At 48.5% G+C, this 27,140-nt stretch overlaps 1 protein-coding gene across 5 annotated transcripts in view; it reads right to left on the minus strand.

Annotated features, from left to right (window-relative positions):
• The window catches only part of ZNF618 (zinc finger protein 618), a 177,777-nt gene that overhangs the window by 10,633 nt on the left and 140,004 nt on the right, over positions 1 to 27,140 (minus strand). For 2 of the 5 annotated variants that reach the window (XM_025888297.2, XM_025888294.2), the window contains 4 exons: positions 24,286 to 24,375; positions 13,026 to 13,265; positions 9,103 to 9,186; positions 6,019 to 6,096 (listed from right to left, as the gene is read on the minus strand). In XM_025888297.2, the coding sequence (XP_025744082.1) occupies positions 6,019 to 6,096; positions 9,103 to 9,186; positions 13,026 to 13,265; positions 24,286 to 24,375 (492 nt within the window). Of the gene's footprint in view, positions 1 to 6,018; positions 6,097 to 7,060; positions 7,106 to 9,102; positions 9,187 to 13,025; positions 13,266 to 24,285; positions 24,376 to 24,913; positions 24,974 to 27,140 lie in introns of all 5 variants that reach the window. The other 3 variants (XM_025888293.2, XM_025888298.2, XM_025888303.2) reach the window with 3 other exon arrangements.

Consider the following 27,140-nt stretch of genomic DNA (forward strand, 5'->3'; position numbering starts at 1 on the left):
AGAAAATTCAGAGGTGCCTCGGAGGCTCAAGTCAGTTTGGTGTCCGAACTCGATTTCGGCTAGGGTCATGATCTCAGGGTCATGGGATTGACTCTGTGCTCAGTGGGGAGTCTGCTTGAGATTCTCTCCCCTTACCCCCCACCCCACGTGCTCTTGCTCTCTCTAAAAATAATTAAGTCCTTTTAAAAATGTGACAAAATTCAATAGCCACTCATGACAAACTACGAAGAGAAGGAAACTTCCTGGACCTGATAAAGAAAAATCTAAAAAAAACTAAAGTCTGCTGACTTGATAGAAACCAAAGAGATTTTAAGGAAATACTATGAACAATAGTATTCCAACAACTCACGTAACCTGGATGAAATAAACAAATTCTTAGAAAAACATAAACTACCAAAAACCAATTCGAGAAATAGAAAATCTGAACAGACCTACAGAAGACAGAATTAGTGTTCAAAATATTTTCCACTAAAAGAAAAAAAAGCAAAGTCCAGATTCCAATGGCTTCATTAGTGAATTCTAATCCTATGCTGAAGGAACTCTTCACAAATTCTTCCCAAAAACAGAAGAGGAGGGAACATTTCACAATTTATTTCACAAGGCGAACATTATTCCGATACCCAAATCAGACAAAGAAATTACAAGAAAAGAAGCCACAGGCCACTATCTCTTAGGACTACAGACACAAACATCTTTCAATAAAACAGAGCAGACCAAATCCAGCTATGACAAGTGGGATTTACCCCAGGAATACAAAGTTGGTTCAACATACAAATATAACGTATTAATCAACAAAAAACAAAAACCACATGATCCCAATAGATGCAGAAAAGGCATTTGACAAAATCTAATACCTTTTCAATGATAAAAACAATTAGCAAACCAGGAAATGAAGGGACCCTTTTCAACCTGACAATGGGCATCTATGGAAAAACCCACTGCTAACATCACACTTAATGGTTAAATCCTGAAAGCTTTCCCTAAGATCAGGAACAAGACAAGAATATCCATTCTCATCTCTTGTATTCAACGTGTATTAGTGATTCTAGCCAGGGCAAGGAGGAAAAAATAATAATTTCAAAAATCACCCAGATTAGAACAGAAAAAGTAAAATGATCTCTATTTGTAGATGACATGCTTGTGTACATAAACAATCTTACGGAATCCGCGCGCACACACACAAAACTCTTAGAATTGGTAAGTAAGTTTAGCGAGGTATTTCTTTATACTAACAAATGAACACCCCAAAAATTAAATTAAGAAAGTAATTCCATTTTATAATAGCATCCAAAAGAATAAAATAGGAATAAATTTACAAACCAAGTGCAAGATTTGTACACTGAAAACTAAAAACATGGTTGAAAGAACTCAAAGACGACTTCAATAAATGGAAAGACATTCTATGTTCATAGACTGGAGGATTTAGTATTGTCAAAGTGGCAATACTCCCCAAATTAACCTAGATTCAACACGATCCCTATCAAAATTCTTGCTGGCTTTTTAACATAAATTGACAAGCTGAGCCTAAAATCCATGTGGAAATGCAAGAGATGCAAAATATCCAAGACGATCTTCCGAAAAGAACAAAGTTGGAAGTCTCACACTTCCTGATTTCAAAACTACTGCAAAGCCACATACTAATCAAGTTAGTGTGGTACTAGCACGAGGACATACAGATTAATGGAACAGAATTCAGATTTCAGAAATAAACCCTCACACTTATGGACAGTTGATTTTTGACAAGGGTGCAAGGACAATTTGATGGGTGAAAGGGTAATCTATTCAAAACCTGGTGGTGGGAAAACTGGATAGCTGCATGCAAAGAATAAAGCAGGGCCCCTCCCTTGATAACTCATACGAAAATTAACTCGGAATATAGTCATAAAAGTAAAAGCTAAAACTGGTTTCTTAGATAAGACACCAATAGCACACATGATGAAAGAAAAAATAAATGGACTTCACCAAAATTTAAAACTTCTGTGCCTCAAAGGCCAGCATCAAGAAAGTAAAAAGACAACCCACAATATGGGAGAAAATATTTGCAAGTCATATATCTATAGAGGTCTTTCTACCTAGAATACGTAAAGAATACTTACAATTCAACAATAAAAAGACAAAAAAAATTAAAAATGGGCAAAGGATCTGAACAGACATTTCTCCAAAGGAGATATTCAAATGGCCACTAAGCACAAGACAACATGTTCGATATCATTAGTCATCAGGAATATGCAAATGAAGATCATAATGATATACCACTTCGCACACACCAAGATGGCTAAAACAAAAAGTCAAATCATAGCAAGTACCTTGAACGGGTGTGGAGAAATCACACCCCTCATACACTGTTCGTGGGAATGGAAAAATGGTACAAGCCCCTTGTGGAAACAATCTGGTAATTCCCAATCAAGCGTGAGTTATCATGTAACCCAGAATTTCCACTCTCAGGTGTACACCCCGTATAGAGTTAAAAACATATGTCCACACAAACACGTGCACTTGAACGTTCACACAGCAGGTGTGTTCCCATAACAGCCCAAAATTGGAGGTAACTTAAATGCCTATCAACTGGTGACAAGATAAACAAATTGTGGCATATCCAAACAATGGTGTACTACTCAGAAATAAAAAGTAGTGATAGTAGTTACTGATAACACAGGACATGGATTCATCTCGAAAGTATGCTGTGAGAGAAGCCAGACACAAAAAATTAAATGCCATGTAATTCCATTTATATAAAATTCCAGTAAAAGCAAAACTAGTGCAAAAGGAAGCTGAGAGTGGTTGCCAGGGCTGGGCTCGGGGAGGGGACTGGCCACAGAGAGGCAGGAGAGAACTTCTGGAGTGGATGGTCATGTTACACATCTTGACTGCGATGTTGCTCAGATGACTATCAGTTGTCAAAATGGTCAGAATGCGCTCTTCAAATTGGTGGATTCCATGTCCGTAAAATTCTATCTTCGTAAGTCCAATTTAAAAAAATGAATGAAAAGAAGCCCATTCAAAGAGTAATAACAGTGGTTAGCTCTGAGTAGTGAGATCATGGCTGATGCTTCAATTCCTAACTTCTCCGCAAGTTCCCCATTTCTTTTAATGAGCAGATAGTACATTTAAAATGGGAAAACACACGTTCCTAAAATGGAAACCAGCAGCCCTTCTTACCAACTTTCTCCACCAGCATACAGGGGTTTGAAGGCCCGGGGCTCAAACCCAGCTCTGCCCTGGTGGTGGGGTAGGAGCTTAAGCTAGCCGTTCGACTTTCGGGGCCTCAGTTTCCCTCCTTAACTAAAATGCTAGGGTGGGGCGAGCTGCCAGGGTGATTCCCTCATCCTCTGCCTTTCTGCAGGGCCTGGAATGGAGAGGCGTCAACTTAGCAGTGGAGAACAATGTCTACTATCAGTTGACTCAAACGACTTTTTTCTCCAGATCCCATTGATACCGCTCCCGACATGGGTGAGGTACTTGGTAAATGCCCCGTGAAAACGCCTGATTTATAGCTTGAGCTGAAAATAAAGTTTATTCAGTGTGGCTATCCCCTAAGTACCAGAGGCGAACACGTCCAGCCACATCTGCAAAGGGCCGGATGCAAAGTTGGGAGTCAAGGCTATCTCCTGGGGAGGGACCACTGCAGGAAGGAGAAAGCAGCTGTTCTGATAGCGGACTGGAAAAGAGGCACCTGTTGTTCAGTATCCGAGACTGACTGTACTACGACCCTCAATGTGTGACATATCCAGACCCCTCACCCAGCCTGTGAGAGCAATGACCGGCCCACTTCACAGACGAAGCTTGAGGCCCAGAGAGGTGAAGCTGCTCCAAGGGAAAGCCTGACACCGTGAGAGAGCTCAAATGATGTTAGATACTTTCTACAAGCTCTGCAACTTTGGGCCAGTGATTTTGTCCTGTGAGCCTCGGTTTCTTCATCTATGTAATGGGGATGAGAACGTCAGCTTATTCAGGAGATCTAACAACATAGCCTCGTCTGACCCGTAGTAATTGCTCACTAAATGTTAGCGATCTCCGGTATTATTACTGCCAAAACATACTCTGGAACTGTCACCAGGGGCAAGACAAATTTTCCTACGGCACAGAAAAGAAGTTTATTAGGGGGGAATTACCCTGTGCCATTCAGCAGCCTCTTAATGAGATTGGTGTTATTCGAGGCTGATCCCCCTTATCAGCGACACTGTGAACTGCACAGATCATGACGCTTAATTTTTCTCTATGGAGTCAATCCTTTAATCCCGACTCAGCCTGGCTGGGATTCAGGCTGGCTTTGCACTGGATTGCCCGCAAGGCATTCTCTGCCAGCAGTGGACCAGAACAAAGCGGCCCAAAGCTCTCCCTAGAAAACAAGTCAGGAGGCTTGGGAGCCATGGGGCCACCATCCGCCCAGCCTTGATTTGCATTTTAATGGCCTCCACCCAACTGCCTGAGGGATGGGGAAAGCACAGGCACCCAGACTCTTCCCTAATTAGCCTCAGCTGCAGGAAGCCCGCAGGGGGGGCAGGTGGAGGGTCTGCAGGGGGGCAGGTGGAGGGTCCGGGTTCCAGAGGAGGAGGAGTCAGCAGAGCCGGAGTATGGGAGGCTCAGGTCCAAGAGGTGTGCCTGTCACTGGTTCCCACAGGGTCAAGTCTGAACGCCTTCAGCGGGCACACCAGAGCTTGGAGCTCACACGTCTCGGCTGCCAATCTGGCTCAGCTCTGATTTTAATGAGTTCATTAGAAATAAATAACAGCTCCCCGCCACCAAAGAGCACGTGACTGAGCGCCCAGAGGACAGCGCCCACCCAATGACTGCATGCAAGGGGCCAGACGGACACAACGAACGAAGAGGGGTCCCGCTCAGAGAACAGAACAGCCCCCCGCCTAAATGAGAGTCTAGCCCTGCGCTACTCTGGGCAGGTCAGGCCTGCCCTAAGAGGGGCATGAGCAATAACAGTCGCCATCACAGACCACCGTTCCTGCATCGCCCAGCGCGTCAGGCACTTTCCTCCCACCACTTCCAATGCCCCCCTGCCCCGCCCCGGGTCCCGAGGAGGCCTCGGAGGGAGGGGCGACAAGGACCGCTAGCTGAACCCCCAGGTTCCCGTTTCTCTTGGCACCGTGTCGGGCTGTCCCTGGACAGTGGCGCTGGGCGTGCTCCCCGCCCCTGGAATGTGGGCACACAGGTCACGTGTCACTTGTGATCCAAAGTGGTGAAGGAGGAAGTGTGTTTCTCTCCCCGCCGCCCAGTCCGGGAGAGGGAGGCTCCGAGGAGCCAACGGGGAGGACGGAGCTTCGGTCACCGGGTTCAGGGCCAGCCAGCCCGGCCACCTGCGTTAGGCTGTGCTGTGACCGCAGAAGTGATTATGTCAAACCACTAGAGAGTTTGGGGTTTATCTACCATCGCCCGGAGCGTCTGCCTGACTGAAATAGAAACTGGACCAGAAGTGGGGTGCTATGAAAAAACCCTAAAAACGGGAGACATGGCTCCAAAGGCAGGACGGTTGAGAGGAGGAGGCTAACAGCACAAGCTTGGAAGGTGGCAGAAGAGCTGATAGAAAGGTCATCCAGGTAGTAAGCCACCAGCCGGCAGGCAGCTCGTCACTGGGGACTTGCCTCAGGCCGACAGGCCCCGGTGTCAGGGTGGGGCCTGGGACACGCGCCAGTTTGAGGACCGCTGCTGTCATGTTTGGGACAGTGTTACAGCGAACGTACCTCTGCTTGGAGATGGGGCTTGGGCCCAGGCTGCCCTGGGAGGATGCCTCACCCCTCCCAGCCCCCGCCTCAGCTCACCGAGATCTCAAACCACACTCCCTTGCCCCCTCGACGTCCTTCCTGGTCAGCTACCACGGGGCCTTCACGCTCAGCACCAAGAGCCACAACCTTCAGGAAGCCTTCTTCAGCTCGTCCCCCTAACGGTGCTCCCACCACCCTCCCCAGCACAGACCTCCCCTGTGCGGCCGCAGGGCTCCCCGAGCACAGGTGCCAGGCCCTGTGCCCATTTCCTGAGAAAGCGTGGCCTCCGCGCAGGCTCCCTTACCTGCATGGGACTGCATGTGCTCCAGCAGATTGTTGTAGAACTGGAACTGGATCCCACAGGCGCCGCAGGTGTACGGTTCTGGGGCGGGAGGGGGAGAAACGAGGCAGCTGTGTTAGGGGCAGAACGACCCCGGATGCCCGGGAGCTGGCTGGGGCTCTGTGCTTGGGGCTCTGGGCCCAGCCTGTCCGCCCCTGTCACTAACTGCTGAGGGAGAAGCTTGGGGGGAGGGAGGAAGACCTGCAGACAAAGAGGCCGTCTAATTCAATCAAGCAGACATTTATTGAGTGCTTACTGTGTGCCAGGCACTGTTCTGGGCACTGGGGAGGGGAAGGGGGCAACACTGACGGAACAGGTGCTCTCCTGGGGCAGGGCCCACATGCTCCGCAGACATCCGCGCCGAGGAAACAGCTACATGAGCGTATGAACGAAACGAAGACCAGCTGAAGAGCACAGGGGACGGTAAGGGAGCGGGCAGTAAGCTAGAGAGGAGGGCAGGAAGTAGAGAAGGCCGTAGAAAGGCGAGAGGACACAGGACCGGTGAGGACCGGTGAGGACCGGTGAGGACAGAGCGGGCGGGACGGGGCCACGTGCGCAGGTGGACCTTCCACCTCTGTGTCCCCAGCACTCAAGCCAGTGCCCGGCACGGGGGAAAAGGGGAAGCAAGAGCAAAGAAGGGGGCCAGAGAGGAGTAACGAAGAGACGCAGAGGGCGGCTGAGATGCGCTTGGAGGAGGTGTGTCCGAGGCTGCCCCCGCGAGTAGCAATGGGAAGGCCTGGGTTCCTACCAGGGCCGGGGAGGGCGGAGGCAGGCCGCCTGTGGGCAGGGCTCTGCCTCGTCCCCTGTCCGGACTCCCCCTCCCACCCGGGGCCAGGCCCTCCTCCTGCCTCGGCTGGCTGCCAGGACTGCCTGGGGTGGGGGCGGGTGGGGGCGGGTGGGGGGGCCCAAGGGCAGGCGCCCTGGGGAGGTCCTGAGCAGGTGGCCGGCTGAGTTCACTCCCTGCCCTGCCTTGCCCTCTCCAGCCCCCCATGGGACCGTCACTTACTCTGTAGGAGAGGGAAAGGATTGGAAATCAGGGGACTTGCAGTTTCTGCAAAAGAGAAACAGTTTAGCTAAGTCTCTTCCCGATCTGGTGTTCTGAGATGATTGTCATTACTTCCATCCTCAGGAAGCAGTGAGCCATCGGGGCTCGAGGAGGAGGAGGATCTGAGAGCCAGGCTCACATTCTGGGCTGGTGCCAGAGCACCAGGCAGGGCAAGGTCAGCCAGGGCCATGCCTCCAGGACACCCTCAACTCTCAGAGAGTGAGCCCACAGAGCTCTAATGAGGAAATGTCCATGTGTGGCTGCTGCTTCAGGAGAGGGAGCTGGGGGCTGCTTCTAGATCCTGGCGCCGGACACCAGAGCAGCCTCAGGGAGGGATTCTGCTCGCTGGCGTTGTCAGGTGAGCTTCAAAGGCAGAAGGCAGCAGGGGAGGACCAGAGGGACCGGGCCCGGAGTCCTGGCCCCATCCCTTACAGGCTGGGGACCTGGGGCCATGACCGACCGCTCCTGGGCCTGTTTCCTCGTCCAGAAAATGGGGCTAACGATAACACTGACAGCCCGCCCCCCGCCCCGGGGCTGTGGTGAGGATGAAAAACAGGTGAGACACGTACAGCTCTGAACACAGGCCAGGCACGCAGTAAGCGCTCAATAAATGGTGGCTGCCAGCACTTCACACCGTCCTCCCCAGTCCCCCAGTCCGAGGGGCAGCTCTGCAGGACCCAGAGGCGGCGGGGGAGACACGGCCTGGCTGCTGAGGCGAAGGCTCCCCGGGAGGGGGTGGTCCCAGTCCTGGCTCGACTGCCTCCTGTGTGGCCTCGGGCAAGTCACCCCATCGCTCTTAGCGCCGCCTCGGGGAGACTGGGTTACACTTCTCAAAAGGGTGAGCCGCTTGGAAAAGCCGCACGCTCTCTACAGTTTCCAGGGCTACGCTGACATCCCCCCCCCCCCCCCGCAGCGCACCTCACTCGCTTCCCCTCGGGGCACTCCACGTTATCACTTGGTTTCCTTAAAACCGCCGTCGCCATCATGACAGCCCGCACGGGAGTGTGTCACCTCCACGGGCCTCACTGACTGCCCGCCGTCACAGGGACACGTGCGGGAGCCCCGCTTCCCCAGGCAGGAGAACGCGAGGCTGGCCCCAGCCACCAGCACGGGCCCTGCAGCCGGGGCTCACGCTTCGGCTAGGGACCAAAGCCGGAGCTCAGTGTACTGGGCAGAAGCCTCCACATCTGAGTCCGTGCTCCTGGCTGTGTCACGAGGACCCTGACTGACGGACCCCTGTCTGTGCGGCGGCGGCCAGCACCTCATCTGCTGAGCTCAGCTGCAGCTCACAAGAAAGCGAGGAGGTACCATACCTTACCGTAACCCAAGTATTCAGAACTTCTTCCCATCCTGCCCTGGTTGCCACTGTGCAGACCGGCTTGCTGGGCCTCTTTCAGACAGGCCCCCAGGGCCCAGCTGAGGTCCGACCGGGGAGAGGGGCCTTCGGCGGCCCGGCTTCAAGGTGCGCTAGGACAGCCGCCAGGGGGCGCCAAAACACCACCAGTCACCGCGGCCAACCCGAAGAGGACCTTTGGACGGCCTCTGATCCAAAGTGGGGCCAGAGCTCGGGGTCTCTGGCTCTTACGCTACAGTTCTCTCTACTGCACCCCGTTTGCCTGTCCTGGAAAGAAACTGGCTGCAACGTTTACTCTAAACACCTAGCACGAGCTCTCTTACTCCCCCTCCCTGACCCCCCCCCCCAGGGCCATCTGAGTCAATGCTGCAGGCTATGGGGACTTCGAGTTCCTCTCTCCACGGGGACTGGGAAGAGACAAGAGCAGCGGTCCCTGAGATGCCCCTGAGGCCCAGACACAGGTCCCTGGAAGAAAACACCCTTCCCATTTCTGCCTGGCCCTGGCCCCCTCCCTAATTCCCTGCCCGCCGTGTCCTCCCAGGAACACCATCATGTACCATGAAGAGCCCAGCCCAGAGCACCTGCCGCTACCACGGGAAGGAGTGCGTGGAGGCCACAGCACAGGATGGTTGTCACAGGGCACACTCACCGCTGGAGTTTTGGGAACTGCTATTTGTCTCCTCAAAGTGGTTTTGTGCTTTGCCTTCTACTCTCCGACTGAAAGCGCTTTCTGCTGGGTGGCGACAGGAGAGAGCAAGAAAACACTGGTGACTGGTTAGCACTACGAGGGCCCAGGGGAAGGGCATGCCACAGTGGACTCTGAGGCCAGGGTACCCCGGAAGTGCCCCGTTCGGGGGCTGGTAGCATCCAGGGCTTTATGCTGGGCAACCTGCACTGCGAAGGGCTCTAGGACCCCAAACCAGACCCCCAGCTCCTCGGGCTCACCTGACTTGCCTGATACCTTGTCAGGGCCCCAAGAGACCCCCCCGCACAGTGCTCAGCGTGGGTGGAGGGCCAGGCACGGGGGCATGCATGTGTGACCTGAATGCCCAGACGAAATCCAGCTGAGTGGGCGGATGGCAAATGGGCCTGGGTCTCCCATCTTTGGCTCCTCAGGAGCCACATTTGTGACACAAAGTCATTTGGACCTGCCACCCACTACTTCCTTGGCCAGAATCTGCCGCCACAGGACCCACCAAGGTGGTGGGAGATTGACAGACTGTTTCCTGCTGGTGGCTCTGGCAGAACAGGAGGGCCAGACAGCGGATTCCAGTGCCACAAGCAAGTGGTCCCTGGGTGGCAGGGAGGGCATCCTGGGAGAGACAGTGTGACAGGCAGAGCCGGGGCAGCCCCACACCCTGGGAGCCCAAAGACCAGCTGAAGTCTGCTCAGAGTTCATCCAGGGGGAAGGGACTGGCTCCTTAAGGGATTCTGGGGCATCTCCACCTGGAGGTGGCACCTTCCTGGCGCTGTCTAGAAACCCTGGAGCGAAGAGATGGGGTCCGACCAGGAGGAAACTGACCGGTTTAGTTCCGACCCCCACCCCCACCTGCAGAAGGTTCTGAGACAGAGTATCGGCGCTTGAAGGCAGCTTTGCTCTTGGCACAATGGGCCTGTGGGCCACTCCAGTAGATAAAGCCTTCTGAGAGCAAGTCCAGTGGGGATGAGCAGCTGACCCAGTCCCTTGTAAGGGCAGACAACTCGCACAAGGACATCAAAGGCTCTGAGAAGCTCAACCCAAAAGAGACCCATTTCGCTTGTGACCCAGCCTTCCCAAATATATTTAGCCACCGAAGCCCATTTTAAAAATTCTTTAGTATCCCTCAAAATTGGTGATTGCCCGGAACCCACTTTGGGAAATGCCACTGTCACCCAGCCCACCCTATGTCAGAAGGGCAAGTGCTCAGACCGTGGGGGCCAGTGTTCCGAACGAGGATGGGGTAACAGGGAAAGAAGCCACAGGTGGCTCCTACAGGCCCTGCTCCAAGCCCAGGCTCCCGACCCCAATGACACCTCCCGACGCCGAGGCTGTTGATAACATCACAAGACCTGCTCTTCAAAATGTGTCTATAAAATGCCTGGGCTGACAGCTACACAGGGGCAACCACAGAGCCCACCTCACGAAGAGCTGAGGGGCTCTCTCTGCCGATTTACAGAGAGCCCCTCAATTCTTCATCTAGGTTGGGGGGTGGGGGGGGTGGGCTCTCATTTACGGAGCACCTACTATGCGCCAGGCCTGGTCCACACACCTTACACCCATGGTCGCCCCCCAGTCCTCCCGACAGAGCTCTGAGACCCGCACTGTCATCCCCACTCTACAGGCGAAAAGACAGGAAAGTGCGGTTGCCCAGTTCCAGAGCTGGGTGTACTCCTAACCCATCGGATGGCAAAGTAAGGAGAGTTCGTTCCTGGGGCAGATGCAGTCTCTTGAGAAAGGTCTGGGGTAGGGAAATGATTCCTTTCTCCATCTTAATCCCTGTGCATTCCTTCAACGCTTACCCGTCTGTGGAGGTGTTCCATGCAGCCTAACCAACATCTCAGTACACAGCATGGAGCTTACAGACCCCTACCATTAGTCTCCTACTGCTCAGCTGACGGTGCACATTCGGAACAGCTCTCCGGGCATTAGCACCTCGGGCCGAAAACCAAGCGGGGGGCGGGGGGTGCCGTGTGCAGGCAGGGTCGTACCCACGGAGCACGGCCTGCTAGCGGGATGGGGGCAAGGACAACTTCCGGCTCTGACAGGCAGGGCCCTGCTCACCCCCTGCTGTCCTCTGCCCTGTGAGCCCCACAAGCCATCCAGGGCACATGGCGGCAGTCAGAGGCACGTCAACAGCACAGCTCCCTAGATGCGCGGAGGCCCAAGGGCCACCACAGACCACACACAGCCACAAGGTCAAGAGTAAAAGCAAGATGTGAAAGCCAGGATCCCCTTATTTAGTTGAGCCAATATCCACCATCAAAGAGCCCACGATGACCAGTCTGTCTCCAACCAATTTATGACTACTGTTGCAAAAATACAACAGCTGTTGGCTTTTCTCAGCGCGGTACCTGAAAAATCATTACCTTCAAGATTGACCACTTACTCATCTTTTGGAAGACCTAAGCACAATAAACTTATCCTCAGACATTTTTAAGAACCAAATCTCTGGGGCGCCTGGGTGGCTCCGTTGGTTAAGCCTCTCTGCCTTCGGCTCAGGTCATGATCCCGGAGTCCTGGGATCGAGTCCCGCATCGGGCTCCCGGCTCAGTGGGGAGCCTGCTTCTCCCTCTGACCCTCTCCCCTCTCGTGTGGTTTCTCTCTCTCTCTCTCTCTCTCTCTCAAATAAATAAATCAAAGACTTAAGAAGAAAAAAAAAAAAGAGAACCAAATCTTTGCCCCAAATTAGCCTCCTGAACCACAGAGTAAAGGTAGGCACAACCATCTCATGGCTATGTGGTTGGTCCAATCTACTAGTTCACTTAACTCAGGTCTCAGGTCTGAGTTTGATCGCTTATGTATTTCTCTAATTGGCTTTGGGCCTCCTGAGGGCAAGGAAAGGCCCACGGTCCAAGGACAACACCATGACTCTTTCTTTACCCCACACCCTGGCGGCAGGCAGCCCAAGGCTCAGTCCACCCAGATATGAATGAGGATTCCTGACAGCCGCTACTCAGCATCGGGGGTGTCGTAGGGTGTGTCTCATCAGTTCTCCGGGGCGTGGGGCTGCTGAGTACCTTTCACGGCCTGACACCCTCCTGCAGCCACAGCCCCTTCCTGCACAAACTCAGAACACACTGGAGCTGGCGTCCACCGCTTTCCTGCTGGGCTAGGAGAGGGGCTTCACAGGTAGTACCAGGCAGGGGGAGGCTAAGAGAACAGAGCTCTGCTTCACGGGGAGCAGCTCTTCCTAGACATGTGTTTTTAGATTGGGTTTTTCAGGAAGACGGGGGATGCAAACTCATGCCAAGAAGGTCCAGGCAGGCGATGTAAATGGATGAACGGGACTGGATGCAAGACAGACAACAGCGTGATCACAATGAGACATGACACCTGCCACGTGGCCACTGTGTTGGGGAGGCAGGAGGGAGTGGTGAGGACCACAGAATACCGGGCAGTATGTGCTCTATTCAAGGGGGCCGCCGTGGCTCAGCCCCAAGCCAATGGCTACCTTCCAGGAACGTGGGCCCACCACTGCCAGAGCTGATTTTTCAACGTCAGCAAGAAATCAAACGTCTTACACAAAGTCTCCCGATGCTCAAATGTTGGCAGTTAATTAAAAAAAATTTTTTTAATTCCTTAGGCTATGACTTGGGAAAAAAAACACTCTCCTGCTTAAAAAAAAAAAAAAGTTTGCAAACCATCAAGCACAAACCCTCTGATTTACGGTAAGAAAACCCAGGCTCAGAGAGGCTATGTGGCTCACCACGGTGAGAGCCAGCTAAAAGCACAGTGAGAGGCGCCCAGATGTGTCCCAGGAGCTACGGGACCTCCACTCGCTCTTGCGAGGGAACAGACCCCAGGCACAGCGGTGGCAGGTGGGGGCGGGGTGAGGAGGGGTGAAGTGTGAGCATAACATAGGCCATCGGTACCTGCGGTCGCCTTGCTTGCTGGAGATCCCGAGTTTGGAGTGCGGAACGTCTGGGTTTGGGTGGCTGGAGGGGTGCGGTGTAAGAGGGTGGCGCATCGGACCACGGAGGCCGGAGCCTTTTTCCCCGACTGGTTCGTCTGGGTCTTCGCTGCCACGAAGCGTGGAGACGGGGAGACCTCCGGATGCGAACACTCAGAGCCCGTGTCTGGATCGTCCGGTGGCTCCCACCCGGGGGCAGTACCTGAGAGGGTCACGCTCTCAGTCCCCGTGGGCCCTCGCAGCAGGCCGAGTGAGTGGTCTCTTGGGCCACAGAACCCCATGCTCAATGGTCAAAACCCCTTCTCGGTCCTTAGAGAGCAAAGGCTCTCGCTCTCACCCAGAGCCTAAGAAAGTCCAGGATTCTAGAACCTTCCCCAGCTTCTCCTCGAGGGAAGCCTGATCGTCAAACCAACACTCAAGAGTTTCCCAGATGCCACTGACCAGCTCACTGGGAGGATCACCCATAACCCTCAACCAGCCCAGGCTCTGGGTGTCTAAGAATGCAGCCTATGACCTGTACTTGGGGCACCTGAATTGTCAACCCAGGCCCAAGAGCATTTTCTAGAACATTGGCTCTGAAGTCTCTTTTCCTTCCAAGGCAGGCTGGCTCAAAAGCAATGACAGAAAGCAGAGAGACAGGGACATGCCAGGGTTGACTGGTGGCGGTGGGGAAAAGCAGAGGGGCTCCATGTAGCCCCGGGGTTTTAGGGGAAGGGGCACTGATGGACTTGCCGCTCTTGGGGACAGCACTTAAAGTCTACACGCTGCTTGCACCAAAGTCAGTGCAGCAGTTCCCCGGTGGTGTCTGGGGAAGTCTGGGTCACCATTTCCCAGACCCCCTGCCTCGTTCCCCTGAATCCTCTGCAGAAGCTGGAGTTGCTGAGAACTAGGGGCTGACCCCAAGGTGGTCTTCACCTCTGGCGGTCCCAGGCGGGCAGCAGTCCAGCTCCTTCATGCCGCCCGGGGCCCTAAACCAATAGTGGGGGCCAACCCCTGAACCTGGCCACACTCCCACGTTCAACAAAGACCGGGCGGGGGGGCAGTGGTCTTCTGGCTCAACTGCAACTCTCCCCCCGAACGCAAGAAGGGGACCAGGCAGCATGGGAAGGGGCCCCTTCGGTGCTGCTGCCCCCCTGCCTCTGGGGGTGGAAGAGGGGCCTCACTATACCCTAGTCCCAGGACAGTGTCCATCCTCAGCATCAGACACTCCACCCACTGCTTTCAGGGCCAAAAAATAAAAAGGCACTTCCGGACCCTCCACCTCGGGCCATTCCTGGCACCAAGGAAGAAGCCCAGGCCTAGAAAAGTGGGAAGCAGGGCTTTGCCCAAGGTCACATAGGAGAACACACTCTTCGGTGCTTTGTTCACCAGCCTGAGACACTGAGATGAGCTCAGAGGACTCGGCTGCCCTCCTGTCCTCTTGGAGGGTACCCCCTTCCTCCATTCACAGTGGTGGCCAGACGCCAGGAGCTAGGGCACGCTCCCGTCACAGCCCCCTTAAGCAAGCCCTCACCCGCCCCACCCCAGCCCCAGGAGGAGTCCCCAAGGCTGCCATCCGCAGAGGATATGGGTGGCCCTCATGTTTCAACTCCCATTCTCTGGATCCTGGCTTTCTTAATCAGATAGAGAGGTTTGGCTGGGGAAGGACACAGCCCTATGTTCCCTATCTCTCTCTCTCTCCCTTTTGGAGCCAAGTACCTTGGAGGTCCCTGGAGGCCAATCAAAAGGGTGGCTTGTCTCACAATTTCCAAATGTTTTTAGACAAAGAACAACCTACACATCAAAGTCCATGGAATGTGTCCAGAGTTCTATCTCTGAGCTCCCCACTACCTCCCTAAAGCACAGTTTGGGGACCGAGTGTGGAGCAAGATGGACCCACCTCAGGATGCCAGGTCCCTCCCCTTCGGTCTCTGTGGTCGTAGCCTCTTATTAACTTCCCTCTCTCTTAACCTCGGCTCCCCCCACCCACGCCCCTTTTATTCACCAAGAAAAATGGTGCGACCAGCCTCTCACGGGGATTCTGTGAGAACCCAAGAACACACAAGACCCCAGGGTACATGGCTCTTCACATGGAAGAAGCTATTACTGGTATTTTTGACGGATAAGGAAACTGAGGGCCAGAACGTTTAGTCAGTTTAAGGGCCACACAAAAGTCCGTGTCAGGATAAGACAGGAGTCAAGCTTGTCAGCTACCGGAGGGGGCCTCTGCACAAGGACATGTGGTCTCCTTTGGCCTCAACCCACACATCCCAGGAACCTGGGCACAAGGGACAGAGAATTTCTGAGCAATACACTGAGCACGTGGCTTTCATTCCTAAGCCCCAGTCTCTGCCCTGAAGGATGGTTTCTAGAAGACCCTCCGGATCAGTTCTTCCCAAGGTCTACAATTCCTGATGTCAAAATCCCGGCCCCCTCCTCCCCTGTGGCAGGGAGCTCAGGGACACCCAGGAAGCACATGATGTAAGAAATCTTTAGGAACCTGGCCTGGGACTGGCTCGTCTTTGGCCTTTCCCATTCTCTAATACCCTCTCTCTCTTCCAAGCCTTGTGGCCTGGCCTTTGCACATGTTATTTCTTCTGCTGGAACGATCTTCCCTCCAGCTTTTGCCTGGGTAACTCGTGCTGGTCCGACACACCTCCACTTAAGCATCGCTTCCTCTGGTACCCCTCCCCGACACCTCACCTGGTCATGTGTCTTCCAGTCTTTCCGTCCCCTCCCCTCGCCCCTTCCAAGAACTGATCACCACCCATACTGATACACGGTGTTATCTTTTGATTGGGATCTCTTTTCCCCAATAGCCTGAATGCTCTGTGAGGGCAGACTCTGCCAGCTAGGCCCAATCACGCACTCAGGACCTGGCACATTCCCTGACACACAGAAGTGCTCAAGAGGTGTTGTGGAATCAGAGAATCAACGCGTGAATGGCCAGAGAAGCAAAACTCAGAACCACTTAAGCAGAGCACACATCAAAGACAGGATGTCGGAGAGGAGACATGAGAAGCTATCTCCTGTGTCACCCTCCCATCAGCCCCAGAGGTCTATGTAAGGCAGAGGGGTACTCAGAGCTCAGAGAGGTACAGGAACCACTCCAGGGTCACAGAGCAGATAGGGACGGAGCAGGATGAACTTCCCAGACTCAACAGTCTGCTCCATCTGTGTACCTTCTCACATGTAATGTTATCAGGCTGGAATTCCTACCCAAGTTCTCGCCAGGAAAAGAAGAGCGAGCTTCAGACTGACTGGCTGACTGCCCTTATAAAGAACACACATGAGATGTTTACATCTAAGAGATACTTTAAAATAAGAAGAGTACTGAGGTCTCTCCTGTCTGTAAAGCTGAATATTCAACAAGAGCAAAAAAAATATTCAGAGAATGTAAGGATTTGAGAAAAGTAACCATGGGGTTACCGAGAGCGTACAGAGACCGGGGGGGCTCCCTGAAACCTTCACTAGGCGGAGGACGGTGAAGATGCATTCGAGGCAAATGGGAAGAGCGTGCGCAAAGGCTGGGGGTGGGAATGCGCGGGAGCTGTGGCGCAAGGAGTCTCATTTGGGAATGCCTCCTCGTGGAATTTCATCGTAGGAAGAGAACTGGAGACCTTACTCCTCTGGCCATCATGGAGTCCCCGGTGTAGGAGTAAGCCCTCCCCCAGATTCAACTGTGAAGCTGGACAAAATACACGAAACAACAGTTTTCAGACTTTGAACAGGAGGCAGCGCAGGGCTGTGATTCACAAGGGAAGACCTGATGTGAGATCACTCCAGTCTCTGCCTGGACACCTTCTGGACCACGGCACGGGGGGTGGAACCCAAAGGCGGCACTGCAGTCTGGCTGAATGGAGGAGACAATGGTCAGAGTTCAAGGCTTCTGAGGTGGTTAGAATTGGCAGGGCAGAATAACGAAGAGAGGGGAATTTTGAAGGAAAAAAAAAAAAAACAGAACTCCAGAAATGTGCAGAGGGACCCCCTTAAAGTATATGGCTGGATGCCAAACTGATTGTACAAAAGGAACCTCTGAAAAGTCTGGCAGGTAACCGCTGCTGGGGGCTGCGAGCCGAGAAGTCTCACAAGATGAGATGTCTGAGTTCCCATCTGCCACAGAAGACAGACCTCGTTGAACACCTCGAGCGTTTAGTTTGGGACCCAGAAAGGCCAGGCCTTAGAAGGATTACTCTAACGCCAGAATAAGAACAACTGGAGACCCACCCTAACAGTTTAAAAACAAACCTTTGAGGTATGAAGCCGATCTGTAAGTAAAGTAACTGCCTGCCATAACAAAATCCAACACTTTTCAAAGGAAGATAAAATTCAGATGCTCAACAAAACACTGCAATGTGCAGCACAGAATAAAAAAATTACTTGTGAGGTGAAGCAAGAAAATGTGACTAATAATCAAGAGAAAAATATCAGTCAACAGTAACATACAGAAATGACAGGGATGACGGAATCTGCTGACAAGGACCTTAAAACAGCTTTCACAGAGGGCGCCTGGGTGGCTCAGTCGTTAAGCGTCTGCCTTCGGCTCAGGTCATGATCCCAGGGTCCTGGGATCGAGTCCCACATCGGGCTCCCTGCTCTGCGGGAAGCCTGCTTCTCCCTCTCCCACTCCCCCTGCTTGTGTTCCTGCTCTCGCTGTCTCTCTCTCTGTCAAATAAATGAATAAAATCTTTAAAAAAAAAAAAAAAACCAGCTTTCACAGATATGCTCAAAGATGTAAAGGATAATATGAACACAATGAAAAAAGAAATGCTATAAAAGGGAACCAAATGGAAATTACAGAGATGAAAAATAGGGTAGCTGAAAAGAAAAATTCACTTGATGGATTTTTCTAATAAAACAGATTGCATACTAGAGAAGAAAAGAACAGCAAACTTAAAGACGCGGTACCAGAAACTATCCAAATTGAAGCTCAAAGGGAAAACAGGGCTGATAAACTAAATGGAGCTTCATCACCAAATGGTTTAACACATATGTAAAGTCTCAACAGAAGAAAGATTGGGTAATAAGAATATTTGCAGAAATACTGGCTGAAATTTTCCAAATCTGATGAAAAATATAAACCCACTGAACCAAGAAACTCAATGAACCCCAAACAGAATAAACACAAAGAAAACTATACACCAAAATCAAACTGCTAAAAAAACAGTAACACAGAGATATATTTAAAATCACCCAGACAAAAAAGACACATTGAATAAAGAAGAACAATCAGAATAATCTCTGACTTCTCATCAGAAACAACATAAACCAGAAGATAAAAGAATGACATTTTTAAAATGCTGAAAGAAAAATTTCTCAACTTAGAATTTAATATCCAGAGAAAATATCCATCAAAAGGACAGGTGAAATAAAGACATCTTCAGTTCAGAGATTCTTTCACCAACAGAACTACAATATAAGTAAGTGTTAAAGGAAGTTCTTCAAGGAATGAGAGAAAATGATAATAGATGGAATGCAGATTCATACAAAGGAAATAAAAGTACAGGAAGTGGTAAATATGTTAGAAAATAAAAAGGCATTTTTCTCATTTCTTAGTTAACAAATAACTGACTGTTTAAAGCAAAAAGAATAATTGTTGGGTTTATAACTTAGGTACGCACAGACATGATAAGAGTAGCACAAAGGACAGGAAAGTAGAAAATGGAGGTGCACTGTTATAAGGTTCTTAGTGACATTATGAATTAAATTTGTGGTAGATCGTAATACATAAAAGATATACATTATAAACCACAAAGTAACTACTAAAGAAAAAGAGATATTAGCTAGAAAACTAACGAAGGAAATTTTTTTTTAAGTTCTCAATATTAAAGAAGGCAAGAAAAGAAGAAAAAATGAATGAGATGGGCCAAACAGGAAAAACAAGACAAAATATACAAAATACAAAAAATATGAAATAAAAAATTCAACCGTATCAATAAATAATACTAAATGTAAATGGATGAAACACTTCATTTAAAAGGCAGGGATTACCAGACTAGAGAAAAGAGAACCAACTACATGCACACACTTCAAATAGAAAGACACAGAAAGATTAAAAGAAATATACCATGCAAATACTAATCCTAAGAAAGCTGTAGCAGCTCTATTGATACCAGGTAAAGTAAATTTCAGGACCACAGTTATTACCTGTTAAATAAAGAAATTAAGAAATGAAAAGATAAAAGTATCGAACAATTTTAAAAGGGTCATCAAGACCTAATGATCCTAAGTGTGTGCACCTAAAAGCAAAGTTTCAAAGTACACGAAGCAAAAACTGACAGAACTAAAGGGAGAAAAGGCATATCCACAATTAGAGTTGTAGATTTTAATGCCTGCCTCCTAGTACTTGATAGAACAAGCACTTTTTTTTTTTAAAAGCCTGAAAAGGTATAGAGATTTGAACACCATTATTAACCAACTTCACCTAATTGACACTACACTCAGGGAATACTCCTCCCAACTCATTTCTAAGAGGCCAGTTTTACCCTGATACCCAACTTACATTACAAAAAAGAAAAGTATGCTACTGGTTGGAATGCAAAATGGCATAACCCCTCTGAAAAACAGTTTAGTTGTTTCTTTAAAAGTTAAACGTACACCTATCGTATGATCCAGCTATTCCACTCCTAGGTGTTTACTCAAGATTAATGAAACCAACTGCCCATACAAGTACACAAATGTTCAGAGCAACTTTATTTGTATTAGCCCCGAACTAGAAACAACCCAAATGTCCGTCCGCAAGTGAATAAAGCAAACTGTGGTATGTGTATCTAAACAATGAAATACTCATCAATTAAAGGGAATAACTACTGATACATGCAACCATGGATGAATCTTAAAACAATCATGGTGAGTAAAAGAAGCCAGACCCCCACAAACACACAAAAAGGGTATATGCTGTAAGATGCTATATATGCAATATTCTAGAACATGTAAACTTATATACAGTAACAGAAAGCACATCAGTGTTTGCCTGGGGAGGGGCAAGTGGTGAGTAAAGGATTATAAAAGAACACAAAAAAACTTCAGAGTGATGGATGTGTTTGATATCTTAATTGCAGTGATGATTTCATGAGTGCATACATAGGTCAAAACTTAACCAAACTGTACAATTTAAATAACAGGCACTTTATTGTACTACAGGATGCCTCAATACTGTTTAAAAAAAAAAACCTCACCAGAAATATTTATCTTCTTGATTATGATCATCATCAACAAACCACTGATATTCATGGGGCACGGCTAGTTCTAGGATTGTAGTTCCCTAACCTTAAGAAGTCAGTTTTGGGAGTGATATTAAAAACTATGTAAAGGGGCGCCTGGGTGGCTCAGTCGTTAAGCATCTGCCTTCGGCTCAGGTCATGATCCCAGGGTCCTGGGATCGAGCCCCACATCGGGCTCCCTGCTTGGCGGGAAGCCTGCTTCTCCCTCTCCCACTCCCCCTGCTGGTGTTCCCTCTCTTGCTGTCTCTCTCTCTCTCTGTGTCAAATAAATAAATAAAATCTAAAAACCAGGTAAAATCCTGGGGAATTTTAGATAGAAATGATCAGAAAGTATGTCCTTGAAAGCAAATAACTCTCCAAACTACCCTAGGTCTTAAAGTAATTTACATACCTTTCCAAGAAAAAGAAGTTTCATAGAGGAAGTCACTCACTAGGCAAAGAGGAAACATCCTAACATTGTAAGTTTCTTCAGTTCATTGCATAGTTGGGACTCTCTGATAGTTTTAATGTGTTTTAATAAAGTACAGGCATGGTGATTTATTTAAGAACAATGACAAAAAGGGCGCCTGGGTGGCTGAGTCGGTTAAGCGTCTGCCTTTGGCTCAGGTCATGATCCCAGGGTCCTCCCTTGCTTGGCAGGGAGCCTGATTCTCCCTCAGCCTTTGCCTGCTGCTCCCCCTGGTTGTGCTCTGTCAAATAAATAAATAAAATCTTAAAAAAAAAAAAAAAAGACAACAAATCAATCCATGTAATATACCATATTACCAGAATAAAAGAATCCTAGAATCATCTCAATAGATGGAAGAAAAAAGATAAAACAGTGATTTATGACAGAAAACTTCAGTAAACTAGAAATAAAAGGTAACCTCCTCAACTGATAAAGGGCATTTATAAAAACCTACTTCAGCAAATATAATACTAACTGATGAAAATGATCACTGTTCATGGTGAAAAACTGAACCCTATGATTAGGAAAACGGCAGAGGGCGCCTGGGTGGCTCAGTTGGTTAAGCGACTGCCTTCGGCTCAGGTCATGATCCTGGAGTCCCGGGATCGAGTCCCACATCGGGCTCCCTGCTCAGCAGGGAGTCTGCTTCTCCCTCTGACCTTCTTCCCTCTCGTGCTCTCTATCTCTCATTCTCTCTCTCTCTCAAATAAATAAATAAAATCTTTAAAAAAAAAAAAAAGGAAAACGGCAGAAATACTCAATAATTCTATTCAACAATGTACTGGAGGGTCCTAGTATAGTGAGATGAAAAAAATAAGAAGAAGAATACAGACTAGCAAGAAAGAAGTAGAGTTATCTTTATTGGTAGATGAAATCAGTATGTACAAGGAAAATCCTAAGAAACTGACAAAAAAGCTATTAGGACTAGTTCACTATTAGTGAACGTAGCAAAATTTCAGGACACAAAAATCAATACACAAAAATTGTGTTTTTATGTAATAGCAACAAGTAATCGGACAACTAAAAATCATAGTAGCAAAAAACAAAGTACTCAGATAATTTCATGAAATATATGTAAGACTTCTACTCTGAAAAATATAAACTATTGCTGAGAAAAAAAGACCTTACTTGGAGAGATATACCATATTCATGGATTGGAATACCCAGTATTATTATGTCTATTCTCTCTAAACTGGTCTATAGATTCAGGGTAATCCTAAACAGAACCCCAGTTGGATTTTTTTTAGAAACTGGAAATTAGAAATTCCCCTCACATTTAAATGGGAGAGCAAAGTTTCTAAAATTGACAAATATCCTATTAAAAGGACAAAGTTGAAAAACCAAGAGTACCTGAATTTAAGATTTACTATAAAACTCCAGTAAATAAGACCATATTGGCATAAACATAGACAAACAGAATGACAAAACAGAAATAAACTCATATATACTTACGCATGCAACTGATTTTCAACAAAGGTTGCAATGCAATGCAATGCAATGCAATGGGGAAAGGACAACTCTTAACAAATGATGGAACAACCAGAATCTCCGTATGGGAAAAAATGAATCTCAACTCCTACCTCTCACCATTCATGAAGTTAACTTGAAAAGATCACAGACCTAAATCCAAAGGCTAAAATTATAAAGCTTCTTTTTTTGTTTTTTTCTTAAGATTTTATTTATTTATTTGACAGAGAGAGACACAGCAAGACAGGGAACACAAGCAGGGGGAGTGGGAGAGGGAGAAGCAGGCTGAGCAGAGAGCCCCGCGCGGGGCTCGATCCCAGCACCCTGGGATCATGACCTGAGCCAAAGGCAGATGCTTAACGAATGAGCCACCCAGGTGCCCCTAAAATTATAAAGCTTCTAAAAGATAATTAAGGAGAGTATCTTCACAATCTTGAGGTAGCTAAGATATTCTGGGTAGGACCCAGACAGTACTAACCATCGAAAAAAAGTGATAAATTAGACTTTGTCAAAATAAAAACCATTTATCAAAAGATACTGTATGAAAATCAGACGGCATGCTGAAGACAGGGAGCAAATATTCACAGTATATAAGACCTGGATCTAGAATATAGAGAGAGAGCTCTTACAACTTAATAATACAAAGACCAACACCCCAACCACAAAATGGGCTAAAGACTTTAGACAATCTGCAGAGTAAAGTATACAAATGGCCCATATGCAGATGAAAAAGTGCTCAATGTCATTGGTCATCAAGAAAATACAAATTAACACCACAATGACCACTACACACTCACGGGAATAGCTAGAATTAAAGAGCCCATCACCTCCAAATGTTGGCAAGAATGGGGAGCAAGCAGAACTCCCCTACGTGGCTAGAGGGAGTGCAAGATGCTACAGCCATTTTGGAAAATGGTTTGTAAGTTCTTACAAAGTTAAACACTCTCCCCTATGACCTAGCAATTTTACTCCCTGGTGTTTATCTGAGAGAAATACATATGCCCTCAACAAGCCTCCTACAAACACTTTCATAGCAGCTTCATTCGTAAGAGCCTAAAACAGGAAACAACCGAAATGAACAACAAAAGGCTAAACCAAATGTGGTATTTTCATAAAATGGAATACTGCTCAGCAGTCAAAAAGAATGAACTGATATATACTACATGTATGAGTCCTTAAAGACATTTTGCCAAGTGAAAGCAGCCAGATACAAAAAGAGCATTATACGACTCCATTTGTAAGGACTTCTGCAGTCAGTGTAGGTTCTAAATACTCTCATCAGACCCAGGGTCCTCAAGCCCGAGCCCTGGGTACGACCTGAAGTGGTCAAGTCCAGCCCCTAATTCCACACAGAACCCCTTGGCGTACAAATCTCCAGATCCGAAGGCCACTAGAGGGGCTGTTTCAGCCTCGGCAAACCAATCCTCTGTTTGATCTAGCCTAAATCTCTCATACCCTCCTTGCCCACATACCTGGGGATCTAAGGATGGAGCCCCCTCTGACACACAGGAGGGAAGCTGTGAAATCAGTAGTTTCAGGAGAATGGAAGGCTGGGATGTCCCACAGGAGGGGCCCTCAGAACTTTTTTCTTCCAGGCCAAGGGAGAAGGGAGAGATTGAGGGCCAGAGACAGGATGGGACCTGCCCAAGGTCACGCAACCCTGCGACCCAGCTGATTAAAACCCAGGGCTTCTGAGTCTTGGCTTAGTGCCCCTTCTAGCTTTCCACCCCTTCCACCACCAAGGACAAAGAGGCAGCTGTCTTGTCTAGCTGGCCGTGGCTTAGCTGCATCACGTGGCGCTGGCTCTCAGGAACCACATGATTCAGAGGTGCTTAGAGGTGAGGACAGAACCACTGAAGGACGTGGATGATCGCTGCCCACCCTGAGTCTACCGATGGCGACTCAGGCTTTCCTGGCTGAAGGATGGGGCCTTCCCAGCTATTCCAGCTTCCACAGTAAGGTGGCCCAGGTCAGACCTGGACACCTGGAGATTGCCCGGGGCCAAGCTCACCTTTGCGTTCACCCTCCCCTGGCAAAGCCTCAGCCCTAGGGCTGGCCCACCCCTCCCCCGACTCCCCCAGCCCCCAACCAGAGAAGGTACTCACTGATGGGGGCGTGTAAGGCCACGTGCTCCTGGTAGGGTGTGTAGTACTTGTACTGCTTTCCGCAGAATTCACAGGTGTAATTGCCAGTTTCTGTCCAAGGAGAGGAAAGGGTGGGAATGGGCGCCTGACTCCCGTCCAGAAGCAGACAGCATGCTCCCTCCCCTCCGACTCCCCCTCATCCTGGGACCAAGTACAATCAGGAGCCCACTGGAGTCAGACCGCCTGGGTTCAAATCCCAGCTCCTCCATGTCCAGCTGTGTGACCTTGGGCAAATCTCTTAACCTCTCTGTGCCTCAGTTTTCCTATCTGTAAACGGGGGTAATAATAGGACCACCTTCTAGGATTGCTGCGAGGATTAAATTTATATGTCAAGTGCTTAGAACAGTACCTGGCACACGTGGTTTCTCCAACACTCCACCCCCAGGCCCTGGCGTTCAGGAAATGTGTGGTGACCTGAGCTGACCCCCCAGTGCCAAGATCTCGCTCAGCCCCTTGGCGAGCCCTGCCTTCTGCAATGGCCACACTTGGGTCCCCTCATCTCCAAGACCTTCCCCACCCCAAGCACCCCCACCCCCCAGCAGGAGGGGGTCACATCTTCCTCTTGGGTCCCACCAGACTTTATCTTTACCTCTCTTTTGGCACTGCCTAACTTCTTTCTTCTTAAAAATTTCTGATGTAATATTGTTCACTGGGGGAAAATTATAAAATACTGATAAATACAAATACAAAATTTAAAGAGTAAGAGAAATTTCAATCATCTGTCACCCCCAAACAAAGAGTAGCAGCTACCCCTTGGAGGGGGGACCGTGCAACCTTGCCATCCGCCCCAGGCCCCACCCCTCCCCTCCCCTCCCATCTCTTCCGGATCGGGCTTCTCTCCCCTGACGTCATCTGTCTGGCTCCGGCGGGCCTTGAATTAGCCAGCCCTGATCCATATCCTCTTTGTAACCTGGTGTATTCAATCGACAATACTTTGTGGACATCTTGCTTAGTCAATAAACATCGACCCATACTGCATTTATTGGCTGCATGGTTCCCCCTGGACTCTGAAATCTGCTGAGCCAGTCTCCTACACCAGGGGACGTGTGGATTGTTTCAAAATTTTTCCCTTACCAAAAAAAAAAAAAAAAAAAAAATGCTGTGATCCACGTCCCTGTAGAAATGTTTGCCCATTTGCTCATTATTTTCCATATCGCTGCAAAATAAAGATTTGCGCATAATTGTTGCTCGTTATTTCCTCAGGATAAATTAAGGGTATGCATTTTTAAGGCTTTTGATAACCATAGCACCAACTACATATCAAAAGGTTGGGTCAATTTTCATCCCAATCAGAAAGATTTGCCTCATAGGGGGAACCACACTGCACTGCTGCTTTCAAGTTCCATTGTCTGCGTTCTAAGGAAACTGACTATTTTTCACGTTTAACCGCAGTTTTTCTTCTGTGACGTTCCCATTTGTGTTCACAATGTTTCCATAGATATATTTACCTTTTTTTAACTGCCAAGAACTCCATAAGGACATCAACAATTTTGTTTATATGTTACAAGTATTTTTTCTCAATTTTTTTTTAATTCTGTGTATGGTTTTTCTCTCTCAGTATGGACTTAAAACTTTTTCATAACTTTTATAACTGATTCACTAACACTGGAAAAGATCTATTTGCTGTTCATAGGTTTCAAAGTTGTTAGAGCAACTGTATTTGTATTATTCAAACCCTATTTGATCCTATTTGTCTACCTGTTCTATCAAAGACTGAATGTTGTGATCAATCCTTCCACTGTGTCGTACTTCCAAATTTATTTTGTATATTTAGATGCAATGTTGTCTGATGCATATAAATAAGGCTCATGAGATCAAAATCATCACTGTTAATTGTAGCCTTCAGAACATGACATTATTTTCTAGCACAGTGCTTCTAAAAGGTGTGGTCCCTGGACCAGCAGCATTAGCGTCATCTGACAATCGGTCAGAAATGCAAATTCTCAAGACTTCTCCAAGACACGCTGAAAGAAAAGTTCTAGGACCAGGATCCAGGAAATCTGTGTTTCAACAGGCCCCCTAGAAAAATCTAACACACAGGAAACTTGAAGAACCACTGCTCAGATATTTAATTACACTGTTGTATTAGTTCGTCTGACATTAGTTACTAATTCTTGATCATTTGTAAGAGCCTTTCTCCTTGTTTGCATGTGCCTAAAAACATTTCCCTAAATTTTCTTGGGAAAATTCATTAAAAAGATACTTCGGCAAATGCCACCACAAAACGCTGAGCAAAAGCAATCATGGTTCCTGCCTTCAAGGAGCTTACAGTCTGGAAAAGGAAACAGAAAAATCAAATAATCACACAAACTTAAAAACTGCAACCACAATGGGTGTTCTTAAAGGAGACATTTACAGTGCTATGAAAATCCCAATAGGGAATTCAATCAGTTAAGGAAGCAAGAGGGAGCTCCCCGAGAAAGAGTGTAAGATGAGGAATTACAAGGTATGTCTCTAATAAACCATTATTTCAAATTAACTGGAGAACCTTTGTCTTCTAATAAAAGAGATTATGCCATTTGCTTTTATTGCTATAATTGACTTGGTTTTACTTGTTCTGTGTTTTGATTCCTTTATGTTCTTCATGTTCTACCCTTTCTGGTTTGTTTCCTTCGTTTTCTGTTGTTTGATGCATGAAATCTTTTCTCTGCCTCTCCATTATTCTCCAATATTCCATTATTTTCCAATATTTTCCTTTGTCTGTCTTACACAGCATGTAAGATACATCTGTCTGTTACAGTTAAGCAGAAAATGACATTTTCAAGTCTATTACCATGGAGAATGGTAGCCTAACTCCGTGCTTCTCAAACTTTAGC

The sequence above is a fragment of the Callorhinus ursinus genome, unplaced genomic scaffold (assembly GCF_003265705.2).
Source record: "Callorhinus ursinus isolate GAN/ISIS: 27379988/994484 unplaced genomic scaffold, GSC_fseal_2.0 scaffold24, whole genome shotgun sequence".
In the NCBI taxonomy this organism is placed as follows: domain Eukaryota; kingdom Metazoa; phylum Chordata; class Mammalia; order Carnivora; family Otariidae; genus Callorhinus; species Callorhinus ursinus.